Source organism: Pollachius pollachius (genome assembly GCF_949987615.1).
Source record: "Pollachius pollachius genome assembly, chromosome: 13".
Taxonomy (NCBI): Eukaryota; Metazoa; Chordata; class Actinopteri; order Gadiformes; family Gadidae; genus Pollachius; species Pollachius pollachius.
In genome coordinates, this window is record NC_136946.1 from 10,859,265 (window position 1) to 10,875,084 (window position 15,820).

At 43.7% G+C, this 15,820-nt stretch overlaps 2 protein-coding genes across 2 annotated transcripts; both read left to right on the forward strand.

Moving 5' to 3' along the window:
• Positions 1–647: 647 nt before the first annotated feature.
• hcn3 (hyperpolarization activated cyclic nucleotide-gated potassium channel 3) lies at positions 648–7,216 on the forward strand (the record flags this gene model as incomplete). Its single annotated transcript, XM_079749368.1, has 7 exons — positions 648–799; positions 2,470–2,899; positions 3,403–3,564; positions 3,912–4,130; positions 5,351–5,497; positions 6,023–6,263; positions 7,032–7,216. Exons 1-7 carry the CDS (start codon positions 675–677, stop codon positions 7,214–7,216), a joined length of 1,509 nt encoding a protein of 502 aa, XP_079605494.1. The 5' UTR covers positions 648–674.
• Positions 7,217–8,553: 1,337 nt separating this feature from the next.
• ndufv1 (NADH:ubiquinone oxidoreductase core subunit V1) lies at positions 8,554–15,607 on the forward strand. The gene is made up of 11 exons (XM_079749038.1): positions 8,554–8,584; positions 9,295–9,404; positions 9,500–9,582; positions 9,695–9,865; positions 10,214–10,397; positions 11,851–12,040; positions 13,465–13,677; positions 13,936–14,102; positions 14,316–14,397; positions 14,742–14,887; positions 15,349–15,607. The coding sequence occupies exons 2-11, from the start codon at positions 9,300–9,302 to the stop codon at positions 15,424–15,426; spliced, it is 1,419 nt and encodes a 472-aa protein (XP_079605164.1). The 5' UTR covers positions 8,554–8,584; positions 9,295–9,299; the 3' UTR covers positions 15,427–15,607.
• The last annotated feature ends 213 nt before the right edge of the window (positions 15,608–15,820 follow it).

A 15,820-nucleotide genomic window follows, 5' to 3' on the forward strand; every position in this document is an offset into this window, starting at 1 on the left:
GGAGACTACGCACCGAGCGCACAACCTGCCGCCCCGGCCGTTGGACAGTTTGGTGTGTGTTAAATATTAATGAAGGACGTTTTTGATTCTATTTTTTAAGAACATGTGTGAATTTTACCGCAATGCTTGGACTAAAAACGTTTTCTCCAACGGAACCGGGCAGAATCTTGGAAACTGAAAATGTCCTCTGAAGTGTTTCTAACGTGTCAGTGAATTTGGCTGCGATTGAAATGTAGTCTTTTTCTACTTCTTACAACTTTTACATTGTTAAGCAAAAAATGAATAGCCCCAATGAAGGTTTAGATGGACATCAGAGCGCCTGGGAGAACCCCTCTTGTAAGGTGGCCGCGGAGCCAACCAGGCACCGCAGCAATTGGAGCAGCCTCCGCTTCTCCGCCTGGAGGTCGGCCTCCCAGGCCTCCCGGAAGGCGGCAGAACCGGCCATCAGTGACGTGACCAAGACGCTGTTTACCCTGGTCCAGACTCACAACGACGAATACACCGCGGACCCCGACGGACTACTCACGCCAGAGGAACCGGACATAACTAGCACCAATTTAACCACGCCGAAAGCAGAGGAGACATCACTTGGTGTGGGCGCTCAGTCCCAGGCAGGTGTGGACGATGAACCATATGCCGACCAATCCACTTTCTTCCAGCGGCAGTTCGGCTCCATGCTGCAGCCAGGTGTCAACAAGTTCTCCCTGCGTATGTTTGGCAGTCAGAGAGGTGTAGCGGCCGAGCAAGCTAGGGTTAGATCCTTTGGAGTGTGGATTATCCACCCCTACAGTGACTTCAGGTAACGGAAATAATTAACTATTTCCCCCACCCCGAAAAAACTAAAACCTAAATCCTAACCTTCTTAAATTAGGTTCCTCGACGTTGAACTTGTTTGAATGTATCCTTAGAATAAATAGCCCCACAGCATATAACCAATGCTCTTCCATGTCCCTTCTATAGGCTACACATTGCCATCTTTCAAGGAAACTACTTGGACAAGCTCATTTTAAGGACATGTCTGCAATGACAGCTGGTTTTGAACATGTTAATGCGCTGAAGGGATTTGATCAGTGATACAGTATAATCTGGATTAACTGTACCCTTGGAGCACAGTCTTCCAGTCAATGAAAGAAAAAACATAGATCTTACCATTAATAACATAACATTACCATTGAAATTATGCTGTTAGTAGGACTATTGTTTTTAAACAATAGCTCTCCCAACAGTTGACTTATTTGCTTATTCTGCTGATTGGCTGTAACAGGGGCTGCTGTAAGATTCAAACATTATTACATTTTTACATGTGTGGTCCAAGCCCGACAGACGGTATAAATCCACCGTGAGGGATTACCGCCTCCAGGTGTCCATGTAATTCCAATCTTGCTGTATTATGTCATAACTGCAGAGGCGGTTAAGGGTGTGATTAATATGGGACCATTTCCTTCCACCTTATGTTGGAAACGTCCCTTTCAAGCGGATCAGCTGTGTGTTATCTGCATTTCTTCAGGTAGATTGAATGAAGTGAAGAGTGAAGAAAGAATCCCACTGACGCATACGGCACCACACTCCATGGCCATTGATGATTTGAAGTGATTTGTGGGATGCAACCACTTATCTGGGGCCAGGAGAGAGCTTGTTGCAGGGTTACTCTGGGTACTCTGGTGACATGCAGCTAGGGATCCTGAGAGACGGGTGGGCTTGAAGGGGGAGGAGAGAGAGAGAGAGAGAGAGAGAGAGAGAGAGAGAGAGAGAGAGAGAGAGAGAGAGAGAGAGAGAGAGAGAGAGAGAGAGAGAGAGAGAGAGGTGCCATGAAACCCCACAGAGTGAGAGAGAGCAGTAAAGATAGCAGTAGAGAGAGAGACAACAGACCACCACCACAATCACAACTGCTTTGTTATTGACACTTAAGTGGAAAGACTGACACCTGTGGAAACCCTAACCCTGTGTTAATAATGTATTGCCACACATTGAAAACCTAAAGGAGACAATGGGGCTTGTATAACATGAGGGCAGATAATGAGCGATTCAGCAAATTACACGACAGGGGATATGTGTTATCTGCTTCCTCATATACGGCACAGCGCACACACACACACACACATACACACATACACACACACACACACACACAAACACACAGGTCTCACAATTCCTGTGTCCCCTAGAATGGTTGTATGAAGGACCAGGCGTTTCATAAATCTTTAAGGGCTTCCTCCCATGCATTTGGTGGTTATGCAAGTTCCGCTTAATCAGGAATAGGCTACCTAATTGACTACAGGTTGTGCTTCTGACAAATAGCCTGCTTGACCAGAGCACCCATTCTCAAGTGTTGAATTGTTTATTGTTATGTATGCTGTTTAATTTGGCATCTTTTTACTGAGTACGGGTTTATAGACGGGACTATGTTGTGTGAGTGTACCCTTAAGTGTAGCCTCAGCCCACCCGGTCAACACCCCTGCCGCTCCGCAGGTTCTTCTGGGACCTGGTGATGCTGCTGTTGATGATGAGCAACCTGGTGATCCTGCCCTGGGGCATCACCTTCTTCGAGGACCAGAACACCCCGCCTTGGATCACCTTCAACGTCATCTCCGACACCCTCTTCCTGCTGGACCTGATCTTCAACTTCCGCACGGGGATCCCGGGGGAGGACGGCCACATCGTCCTGGACCCCAGGGAGATCCGCACCCAGTACCTGCGCTCCTGGTTCGTGGTGGACTTCATCTCCTCCATCCCTGTCGACTACATCTTCCTCATCGTGGACATCGAGTCCCGGCTGGAGTCGACGGACGTGTACCGCACGGCGCGCGCCCTCCGCATCGTACGCTTCACCAAGATCCTAAGTCTGCTCCGGCTGCTGCGCCTCTCGCGGCTCATCCGCTACATCCATCAGTGGGAAGAGGTACGGGCAGCGCAGAGCCTCTGTAGACGCAGCCGGGAGAGAAGAACACAGATCAGAGCAGAGTCTTTAGTTTGTCTTGCATTGGTGGAACGGTGTAGACAGTTAACATTGACAACAACTGTGACCAAAGGACCAACTCTAGATATACAACGGACAACGTTAAGGACATAAGAACTTCAATGATATCATAAATCCAAGAAAACAATAAGCATAGGCTCAGTAGCTTCTCCTTTGTCATTGGAAAGGGAAAGGTAAGGGTAGGGGGTATTCAGTGGGATGCAGTGGAAGCCTTGGCTTTTAGGAAGTCTTGAAGAGAGAGCCGTTGTTGCTTTCGGTACGCATTGGCTTCAATGAAATGGCAATATTTTGTTGTCTTTATGTCGAAACTAAAGTACAACAGTCTGACACACTGCCCCTTTGTTGGAGGGCCCACATCATGCTAACTAAACCTTCCTCGCCTGAAAACATAAGTCTGTTTTTCCGGTATGTGATGTTCTGTTTAGATTTTCCACATGACCTACGACCTGGCCAGTGCTGTGGTGCGGATAGTGAACCTGATTGGCATGATGCTGCTGCTGTGCCACTGGGACGGCTGTATGGCCTTCATGGTGCCCATGCTACAGGACTTCCCTCCCGACTGCTGGGTGGTCAAGAACAACCTGGTGGTGAGTGCATGCCCATTCGTCCACATTCACAAAAGTCCTGCCTATATTGATTATGTATGGTTAATTCCATTTTATGATATAAGTTCACTTTATTGTAGTATTTATCAATCATGTTCAATTTTGAGGTTTTTTTTGAGACAGGGATAGGGGTGAGGAGGTCATGGGAGAGAAAGAGGGGGGAGAGGGGGAGGAGGAGGATGAGAGGGGGAGGATGAGGAGGAGGAGGAGGGAAGGAGTTGTACTTTATTTGTACCACACCGTAAATAAAAAAAGCTGCTTTATTTTCCTTCTGAATTTGACACCATTTCCCATCTTCCCTCTCCCTTCTCCCTTCTCCCCTGTCCCAGAATTCCACATGGCCACTCCAGTATTCCTATGCATTGTTCATGGCCATGAGCCACATGCTTTGTATAGGATACGGTGCCCATCCTCCCGAGGGTATGAGCGATGTGTGGATGACCATCATGAGCATGATCGTTGGAGCCACCTGCTACGCCATGTTCCTGGGCCATGCCACCAACCTGGTCCAGTCCTTGGATGCATCCCGCCGACAGTACCAGGATAAGGTGTCTATTTTGGCTCTAAATTAACCTGGTTCCAAAGGGAAATATGCACTTTAGTATTTTTTATTCAACCTTTACTTATTTTTTGCAAAAGTGCCAATATTAAACAGCAAAGTTGACAGTCAGCAAATAAAACATTACAGTACAAAATAAATGAAGGGGTAGATTCAACAATGAGATTCACCTGGAAATTCCTTACTAGTCACTTTGAAGCTTGAGCAATGTGATGCATGTTTAATGTTGTGAGTTTTAAAGGTCCAATGGCATGAAAATCTCACTTTATGAGTTTTTTTTAACATAAAAATGAGTTCCCCTAGCCTGCCTATGGTCCCCCAGTGGTGGTGTAAAACGAGCACTAGGTGTTCTGCTCGCCTTTGAAAAAACGGAGGCTCAAGCGCGCTTATTTCGAATGTGGTCCCATCTGTCGTCATAAATGTCGTCATGTCGCTCCTCCCCTTTCTCTGCCTTGCCCGCCCAGAGAATTTGGCCCGCCAATGAGACACGGCCGTGTGAGCGCCACGTGTGTGTGTGTGTGTGTGATTACACACACTGTAACGCAAGTGTTTGCTGTTGGTGTTATGGCGCATAACACATCGGTTCTTTGACGTCTCTTGTATTTCCACAACAAGACTGTAGTTGGGGTTATCTCAGCAATGGTTGAGAAGGAATTGGGGGAAAGGAACTTTGGCTTTGTCTCCCTGAAGCACATGAACTGCGACATGCTGCCTGCCGCCGGTTACTGCGAGGCACCACCGCCGCGAAGCACTGCTGCCCGCTGTGTTTAGGGCCTACTAATATCTATATTAAAGCATCCATAAAGTAGCATGCCATGGGACCTTTAAGGTCCTGAATTGATTTGTGGTTTTATTGAAATAGAAATACAGTGTGCATGTCAAATTCCTAGAACATGAAGCCTTGGCTCATAGATAATGCATTTTCGTATTCTAATCTCTTTTTAAGGGATTTTCGCTATCCAACCAGATGGATAGACAAGGGGCAGCACTTCTGACTCAACACTAATGCCCAATACAGGGGAATTATATAATCCCTTTCTATAAGTGCTTTTCTCAAATACATGCTCGATAAATCAATTAAATAAGGATGAAATATATTATTATGCTACACACATGGTGCTTGATGTGACTGAACCGTGTTTGTATTTCTGAACGATGTTTGAATGGAAAAAAGAGCGAAATAACTATGTTTCTCCCCAATGTTTTCAGTACAAACAGGTGGAACAGTACATGTCCTTTCATAAACTTCCGGCGGATGTGAGACAGAGGATTCACGATTACTACGAACATCGATTCCAAGGCAAAATCTTTGACGAGGACAGCATCCTTGGAGAGCTTAGCGATCCGCTCAAAGAGGTGAGCTTTCTCTAAAGCTTCTTATCAAAAGCGACATACAATTTAAATACTTTTAATGCACACATACTGTATACTCTCCCTGCATTTGATACATACAGATCTGTACCAACATACACAATCCACCAGTATTAGATATCTCTTCCAATGAGTTCAGATAGGTACATGTTTGCTTCAATATTACTATATTATTCAATATTGTAGTAATTGCCTATTACTACAGGCATTTAAACTATTACAATGCTCTTTGACATTATGATACATTCTATAACAAGCATTATGCTATAAAATAGATCTCTCGTTATCAGCTACATATAGTTCGATAACTGCGATTCATACATTTACATACTGTTTGATTACTGTTGGAATCTGGGTTGGAATCGAATCCGTCCAAAAATGTATTCAAATATACATAGCATTGCGTCATCTCAATGCCTTAAATGTACTGATAAAAATCACATCTTTTAAATCCACCGCTGTCATCACTTCATTCTAATCTTCTCCTTCTGTTTTTATTCTCACCACCAGGAAATCGTCAGCTTCAACTGCCGTGGCCTGGTGGCCAACATGCCGCTGTTTGCCAATACCGACCCTCACTTTGTGACAGTGATCTTGACCAAGTTGCAGTTTGAGGTCTTTCAACCAGGGGATCTGGTCATACGGGAGGGAACGCTTGGTCGGAAGATGTACTTCGTCCAGCACGGCTGTCTCACTGTGATCCCGCGTGGTGGGAAGCAGCTGCAGCTGAACGACGGGGCGTATTTTGGGGGTAGGTTGACCACAAATAAAACGTTGGTCCCTCCCTTCTTTTCAGGAAGGATAAGTTACACTGTCTATATTAAAAATATGTATATATTATTTTCTTTTTCATTATTTATTTCTCCTTATGTTCGTATTTTATGAACTTTTGTTTATTCATTCACTCATTGAATGTTGTTAAAAAAACACTTTGGGTTACTTTACTGCAGCGGTCATCTCTGCCCAAAGCCCTCGTTCTTGAACTACCAGAGTATAATATCTTCTTTAGTATAAGATTAACGTTTACATTCAGTCATTTGCAAGACACTGGGAGGCTGAGGACGAATCAAATCATACAGTCAAAATGGGAGGAAGTACGAAAACGATGATGTAATTTGAAAAGTAATTTGAAAGCGCAGAGTAGCAGTAGGAATGAAAAAAGATAAGGTTAGTCAATTAAAAAAGAACTATTTGTTTTTATATAAGTACACCTGAGGGACACAGAGATCACACATCTCAACAAAGTGCATTCTGCCTTCAGCATCAAATTAAATAACTTCGATATGAACAAAGACCTACAAACATAAGACCTCAAAAAGTATCAAACAACATAATGCATTATAGCAAAATCTAGCTATAAATAGAGCTACAACAAATACTTTCAGAAATCTTTCCGTGGGGGGTGGGGGCTGGGGTATGGAGTAAATGTCCGCAGTAGATAAGTGACATAATGCAGGCTTAAGTATAAAACAGTATGTAGTATAAGCGGCCTCCTCTCTCTCCCTGTTCTTCGCCCCAGAGATCTGCCTGCTGACGCGGGGTCGGCGGACGGCGAGTGTCCGGGCCGAGACGTACTGCCGCCTGTACTCGCTGAGCGTGGACAGCTTCAACGAGGTGCTGGAGGAGCACCCGCTGATGAGGAGCGCCTTCGAGAGCGTGGCCATCGACCGCCTGGACCGGGTGGCGCGCAGGCCCAGCCACTGAGAGTGAGAGAGAGAGAGAGAGAGAGAGAGAATTATTTGGTGAACACTTGTGTTGTCCTTGACAGAAGATAACGGTGAGGACTTTTAATCACCAAACAATGCAGAACTATTGGACACAAACTAGTTCCACTGATCTGAACTGTTTTGTGCATGTTAATTTATGAGTAAGGTGTGGTTCAGAACCCTTTGAAGATAAAACTACAAAAAGTGATCTGGTTCAGATGCAAATCAATTAGTTGCTTTTTGTTAGGTTGTTTTGTATGTTTAAAGGATAGGGGAAATACTAATATTTGAAGGGTTAAGATGCAGTGATGTCATGCTGCCAAGCCCGATTAATCTATTTGAACAATACGAGATGATAACCTTTTTAAATGCTGGACCTTAATTCATTGATATCAATGGCAATTGTTTGTTACCTAACGACCTACTTATTAAGTCTAGTGCAGGGTATTTCAAGTTCACACTTAATGTCACTAATTAGAGTTAGGATTGTTTAGGCATTTCTTCTGACTGATGGTATCTCTGATGATTCATAATATATGCTTCATAACATCCATTTTTTTAATTTAAGTTTGTATGTTCATTGATATCAATGGCAATTGTTTTCTACCTACCTACCTATGTATTAAGTCTAGTTCAAGGTATTTCAAGTTCACACTTAATGTCACTCATTAGAGTTAGGATGGTTTAGCCATTTCATCTGACTAATAGTATCTCTGTTGTTTCATAATGTATGCTTCATAACATTCTTTTTTTTAATTTTAAGTTTGTAAATATGTATTTTGATTTACCCTTTGACATGTAGGCTAGACAAATGAAATGGTGGTTGTTAACCTTAAAGGTACACTATGTTTATGAATAACATGTATTTTACTACTATTCAAATGATCTTTTAATGCTTGTTTAATTTATGTTTATTCAGCATAATAGGATCAAATAGGTCTTTCGGGGTTGAACTGTTTTAATGTATTCTTGAATGTTTGCTATCCTTTTGTAGTAAAATGTTTCTTGAATACTTGCCTCCCTCTATTACAACTACTAAAACGTATACTATTACTAAAATGACCACTACTATACTGCTACAACTACTACAAATAATAATCATAATAAATAACTCATAATACAATAACCCAAAATACTTATAATTGGTTCTAAATTCTAATATAGATGTATTCATATTTCTCGAATTCAGAATAGCATGAACTCAATATTTTGAATCAATTCGTTTGACATTCGATATTTATAGGCGAAATATGCGTCAACACCTGCGCAACAGCGCCCCCTTCAAACATATATATTGACTGCATCCGGGGTCTACAGTCAATTGCTTCCGTCGTACCCTGTTTCATAAATTCGGGGCACAGTAAAGGTAAGCGCCTGTGTATTTTACATTGGTAAATTCCCCAATTGGTGTTTTGGGAGGTGATATATACCGATTTGTAGTCATGTTATTGCTTGATGTTATTGCTTGATGTCATTGTCTTTCATCGGTAGGATTTTGCAGTGCTTTGCATTAAACAGGGCTCCTAGGTTACGTTAGCATTAGCTCACTGAGCATGGAGGTCATAATAGTCGTCCGATCTGTATTATTGACCTTATAACCCTTATCAGGTCAATAATAGTGCATTGACCGAAACTGTAAAGGGACGTTTAATTTCTGATCTTAAATAACCATCAGGAACTCCGCGCTGCGTCAACAAAGAAAGACGTAACAACAACCTTTCTCGTAACACTTGCATAACATAGACTGTGTCGTTTTCAGCTACTGATAAGTGATGATTTTTGCAAAGTTGTATACTGATTATCAATAAATCGCACGCAATTATTATTTACCAAACATCTCCTATACGTGTTTCTCTTGTTAATTTAACCCAATTTCACCTGATATCTTGGGATGAGGTGACATTGGACGGATTTCAGTTTGTGTTTGTGTGTTCTTCAATTTATCAGCATTACGACCTGTATTCGGACCAGTTTTAAAGGTGTTCAAACCTCTTGTGTTGTAAGGTCATCTGCCTGGTTACAAAAACAGCCTCGACCAACTATGCATGATGTAATTTCTTGTTCACTCATTTCTAGTCGAGATGCTGTCCCTGTCCCGAGCCGTGGTGAGTGGGGTGTCCCGCGCACCAGCTGCCATTAGTCAGGGTGGAGTGACTGTGATCACTCGATTTAATTCCACAGCGCAGGTGAGATTATGACAAAAATCCTCTGTTAAAGTGTGCACGTGTGTGTGTTTGTGTGTTTTAAGCATTACTGTTCCTTTCTCTTTTTATCTTTCAAGACCGCACCTAAGAAGACTGCATTTGGTCCCCTGGCAGACCAGGACAGAATTTTTACAAATCTGTATGGTCGTCACGACTGGAGGTAACCCTTTTCTTCTGCCTTCTTTAACATCCCAGTGTGAATAAAGCCTTTTCTGCTGGGAATCCCAGTTGTTACTTAAATCCCAGTTTTGTTGTTTTTCCCTTGGTTTCAGGCTGAAGGGGGCCCAGAAGCGTGGAGACTGGTATAAGACCAAGGAGATCCTGTTAAAGGGGGTGGACTGGATCCTCAATGAGGTCAAGGGCTCTGGGCTGCGGGGGCGAGGCGGGGCTGGGTTCCCAACCGGCATGAAGTGGAGCTTCATGAATAAGCCTAGCGATGGCAGGTAAGCCAGCCAGACACACACACACAATACTTTTTTTCGGTAAACATCAACATCTGTAAGTCCCTTCTATCGTTGCACCTCTTGTTGTCCATTTCTGCCATAAATTGTCGGAGTACCTGTTTTAAAAGCCAGGCGTCTCATAGGTTAATGTGATAACTTTATCCCAAGAATACTTTTTAGTATATCCAGCCATTGCAGTTAATCAAAAATGTATTTAATTTTTCCTGCATAGCTTTTGTTTCAATGAAGTTGCAAGTGAAGTAGTCCTTTGTGACTATGTATTTTTCCTTAATCCTACCCGCTCTTATCTAATAAAATGTTCATCTATGTAATGTATCCCTTGCTCAGGCCCAAGTATCTGGTGGTCAACGCCGACGAGGGGGAACCGGGCACCTGCAAGGACAGGGAGATCATGCGCCACGACCCCCACAAGCTGGTGGAGGGCTGCCTGGTGGCAGGCCGCGCCATGGGGGCTCGCGCTGCCTACATCTACATCAGGGGGGAGTTCTACAACGAGTCGTCCAACCTGCAGGTGCGCTTGACTCCACCTTCTCACCAGAGATGCATGATTGGCGGGGCTCCCCGGTGGCTCACCAGGTAGAGCGCGTACCATTAAGGCTCAGTCCTTACCGCAGCGACCCGGGGTAGACTCCTGCCCGCGGCCCTTTGCGGCATGTCCTCTCCTCTTATCTCCCATGCCTTCCTTATCTCACTCCATCATAAAGCATAACAAATGCAAAAATAAATCTTCAAAAGAGATGCATGATGGGGATGTGTGACCTGTAAGGACGGGCGGTGAATAATTGCGGATATTTTAGGGCTGGGCGATATACCGGTAGTAAAATTTATACTGGTATATTTTTGAAAGAGATATCTAGTTGAGACAATGTCGTCATACCGGTATATTATATATTATTTTGATGTTGCCTTGCGAGTGCTATTTTATAAGGCCGACCGCTGCTTTCTGAGCCTACAAGCCATGTCCAGCTGCTCAATCCCGCCCCTTACATGTACGTAGTGTTCTCCCACCCACGTTACGCATCACAACAAACTTTGAACAAAAACATGGCGGACACGGTGCTAGAGAGTACGGAACCCGTAAAGGGACATGGGGTAAAAAAAAAAAAAAAAGACGTTTCTCGTGAGCACGAGAAAGTGTCTTGTGCCCGCGTGAAAGTATCATACGCATATCAGTGTGTGTGTGTGTGTGTCTGGACGAGCGAGGAGAGCAAGCGGTAGCGTGCCTGTCAGTTTAGTGGTGAAGTAATGAACGAGTCCGGTTGTGTGTTAGAATAAAACAAGGGCGTTATTTTGCATAGGGACGGAGGGACATGTCCCGACCAACATTGGGAAAGAAAGGATTGTCCCTACCAATATGCTTATATTGGCTTATTGTCCCGATAATGACCGGCGTTCTATACATTATCCCTTACTTAAAGCACAGCTGTGCTTTGTTGAGCACATTTTTTTTAATAAACCTAAATAAATGGTTGATGGTGAATACTTATGGCGTGGAGTTAAAACTACACACTTTACCCGTTTTTTGTTCAAAATATCGTATAATATCGTATATCGCCATTCAAACAAAAAATATCGAGATATGAGTTTTGGTTCATGTCGCCCAGCCCTAGGATATTTGGGAATCGATTCCATGACCGATTTCACGTTTGGAAATTATTCCCAAATTAAACCCGCACCCCAAACATGTTTTTATTTACGTGCTGGTATAGTAAATTCGGGTAATGTAAAAAGCCGAAAAGCATAGACATGAGCACAGAATAGAATATATTGAATTTATTCCTTTTATTCCAACTCTGAGATAGTCTCATGCTTAAAAGAGGCCCTATGCATGCACACTTAGCGTCCATGTAGAATTACACTCGAAGCCTTTAGTCGGAGTGACGGCTGAGCTGTGGCTCTAGGCTGGTGAGTGGGAGCTCCTGATCTTACCGACCCTCTCCTCCTTCTCCTCTGTTGCTCTTCAGGTGGCCATCAACGAGGCTTACGCAGCGGGCTTCATCGGGAGGAACGCGTGCGGCTCCGGCTACGACTTTGACGTGTTTGTGATGCGTGGCGCCGGAGCGTACATCTGTGGAGAGGAGACGGCGCTCATAGAGTCCCTGGAGGGCAAGCAGGGGAAGCCCAGACTGAAGCCCCCGTTCCCCGCTGATGTCGGTGAGTGGCCTGGTTCATGAATGTGTGTGTGTGTCTTTACCCATTCTGTATGCTTGTGGAGGCAGAATCCACATTCTGTTTTTCCACCCGGCTCGCGTTAAGAACCAAGATGACTGAAGGTGTATAAGGTAGGGGTGCAACGGATCACAAAACTCACGGTTCGGATCGTGTCACGGTTTTTAAGTCACGGGTCGGATCATTTTTCGGACCAACAACAGCAAAAAAGATAACAAGACAAATGTGACTTTAAATAAAATCTTCAAATGTGTAAAAACAAAATAAAGTGAAAAATTAGGTAATAATCCTGGCCACATAAAATAAAAACTTATAAAAAATAATTTAAACAAAATAAAGTGCAATCTGAGGCATTATTCCTCCTTCTTTTTAACATGGATAGTAAATAAGATAAAATAAAAATTGTGTCCAAAGGAAACACAGCAGACCTGGATTTACAACTTTAATTTCAGGGTATCTGCATTGCCTGGGGAGAGTTTAGAGTGTACACTCTCCCCAGGCAATGCAGACATCCTCATCATCTTTTTTTTTCATCAAGTATCGTAGCGAACAGTTTCTGTCGTGTTTTATTTGGCATTTTGTAAATCCATTGATTTCTGTTGGAAGACTCATCGCTCGTTGACCGGAAACAGAAAGGTGGGTTGGTTGTAGTCTTTTCGCTCGGTTCTAGCCCTACTGTTGATACGGAGAACCGAGTGAAAAGACTACAACCAAACATAAATAATAAAATTCCGGTTCCGGTCCGGTTTCCGTTTCAATGGGATTTACGAAACGCCAAATAAAACACGACAGAAACTGTTCGCTACGATACTTGATTAGGAACATCAACGAACACCACTAACCACTCGGTGATTTACACATTTCTGAAAACTAACGTTTTGGGTTGTTTTAAGGACCAGCCATTCTGAGCAGGCAGGGGCGAATCGAAATGAGCCAAATACCTGAGACAGGACCAATAGTCAACATTTCGGTGTGTCAACCACTATATTTCATCCTAGACAAACCAGAAAGGGGGCTCAATGTGCTAAATACCGGAATTGTCCTTTAAACATGCGCTGATCACGTGAACGCACAATTTTTTTTCTTTCTTTTTTTATCAGCCGATCCGCGGATCACTTGCGTCCCGAACCGTGAGGGTTGATCCGTACAGATCACGGGTAACCCGTGAACCGTTGCACCACTAGTAGAAGGCCAATTCTACCAATGATCCTTTGACATGAAAGTAGTCTACGCATAATATTGCTGATGAGCTATGACAATGCTGGTTTTGAGTTGTTTCTTTATATCAACAATACATAAAGTGTTTTAATTAATCCTTTGTTAATGATGGAACCATGTTGTCGACCAAAGTTCCTAATCAAAGGAAAGGTCTTCAAATACTTAATGACCCTTTTTAACCTTCACGACAGGTGTCTTTGGTTGCCCGACAACCGTTGCCAATGTGGAGACCGTCGCCGTGGCGCCTACGATCTGCCGACGCGGGGGCTCGTGGTTCCTGGGCTTTGGCCGGGAGAGGAACTCGGGCACCAAGCTCTTCAACATCTCCGGCCACGTCAACACCCCCTGCACGGTGGAAGAGGAGATGTCCATCCCTCTCAAAGAACTCATCGAGCGACACGCAGGTACAGCACCGGTCCTTTTTAAAAAAAAAACAAAAAAACATTATAAATATTTATGATTTTTTTTTTTCTTTTACCCCCATACGCAAAAAATCTGCCTCACGCACAAAGCTTTTCTGCCAGGAAGTGGCCCACAGTAGTTCGGCACATTGACTGAAACTTCCCGCCCTATTCCAAGCCTTTTAACTCGCGTCTTTCGCAGTTGTCACGGGGACGAGTTCCGTTATTATTAATGTGCTTTAACACGCCTCTCGCTCTCAGGTGGCGTGCGCGGCGGCTGGGACAACCTGCTGGCCGTGATCCCCGGCGGCTCGTCCACGCCCCTCATCCCCAAGAGTGTGTGTGAGGACGTTCTCATGGACTTTGATGGCCTCCTCCAGGCTCAGACGGGCCTGGGAACCGCCGCCATTATTGTCATGGATAAGTCTGTAAGTTCAGATTGGGGGGATGGGGCTTGAAACTACCCTTTCAAAAAGTTTAAGTCAAGATATGAGCCAGGATCCATCCATAGCACTACCATGTAACCCACTACCTAACTTTCCATCTAAAATGAATCTGTTTTGAGTTTGCTTTCCAGTGAGACAGTACAGATGTGCCATCTTCACTTGATTTAAGATCGGGAAATCCGTTTGTCATTGCAGACGGACATCATCAGAGCCATTGCCCGCCTGATAGAGTTCTATAAGCATGAGAGCTGTGGTCAGTGCACACCATGCAGAGAGGGTAAGGAGTCAATGTCTTTAAACCCTAATTCTAGGTCTCTACACTTCCTGGTGGGGAAACTTCATCACTATCCTTTTCAATAAAATGCATGGCCGTTTATGTACGCTACTTTCCCTATGACGTAGTAGTGTTGTTATAGTGTTGTTGCGGTTGGTTGCCCATTATTATCAGAGGAGAACAGACTTGATAAGAGTGCATATTGAACTAAATATGTACCTATTTGATGTAGTTGTTTTGAATTACATGTTTGTTGTGTTTTCAATGTAGAATAATCTTCATCTGAAAACTTCTCACTATATTCATACATGTCTGTTCATTTATTCAATGTGTTGTTTTGGCGGTAGGAGTGGACTGGATGAACGACATGATGTGGCGCTTTGTGCGTGGCGATGCCAAGGCAGCAGAGATAGACATGATTTGGGAGATCAGCAAGCAGATTGAAGGGCACACCATCTGTGCGCTGGGAGATGGTGCCGCCTGGCCCGTACAGGTAAGCATTGTATGGTTGGTTTCAGGCATGGGTGTGGATCGCTGTGGTTCTTCCATGCTCTGAGTTAGAAGAGCTGGTGATTTATTTAAAGGTGCAACAGGCAGGATTGGCATTTTGAAGCTGGCTCCAGGCTAAAAAACAACACCCTACCTCCTCTCTCTAAACCCTGCACACCTTGAGGCTCACAAATGGTGTTAGTCTTACCGTGAGATTTCTCTACACACACACTTAAATCAATTTCTATTGGTATATTGTTTCATTTTTAAACCTTTCCAATGTTCCCCTTTCACCTTGTTAACATTTTTAGACTTTTGTTGTTGACATTCTTAACGTGACTCCTGATTTATTTTATAAATACAATGGCTGCAGGGAAAATGTGCAATGGTGCATGTTTTTAACTCACTAGTTGAAGAGCCGACCACTTGAATAAAGCACCATTCCATTCTGCTCTCACTCCCCAGGGACTCATCAGGCACTTCAGGCCTGTGATGGAGACCCGCATTGCAGAGTTCCAGCAGGCCAAGCAGGCTTCTGCTTAAGGACCCCCCCCCGTCTTTCCTTGACCTACTGTTATCCTACTCCTCCCAGATGCATTTCCTTTGCATTGACACATTATTTAAATTTTAAAACAATGGGCTGTTTGTCACCTCATGACTTTCCTGCCTTCATATGTCTGCCTTGTTTGCATTTGCCAATAAAGTTCTATGAACCATAACCCAACGATGACATTTTAGTGTATATATGATTGTATAATTACACATTAAATTGGAAATTCAACATGCCTTTTCTGTGATTAATTATCAATGTTGCTCTCTTTTGGGAAGAGTTGTTAAGCAAATGTTCCTGGAAATGTTTATTTTAATTCAATATATTAGTTCATTATAAGATCACTTGATTGTTTTTTGACGCAAAGTCAAGCAATATTCACCAGGA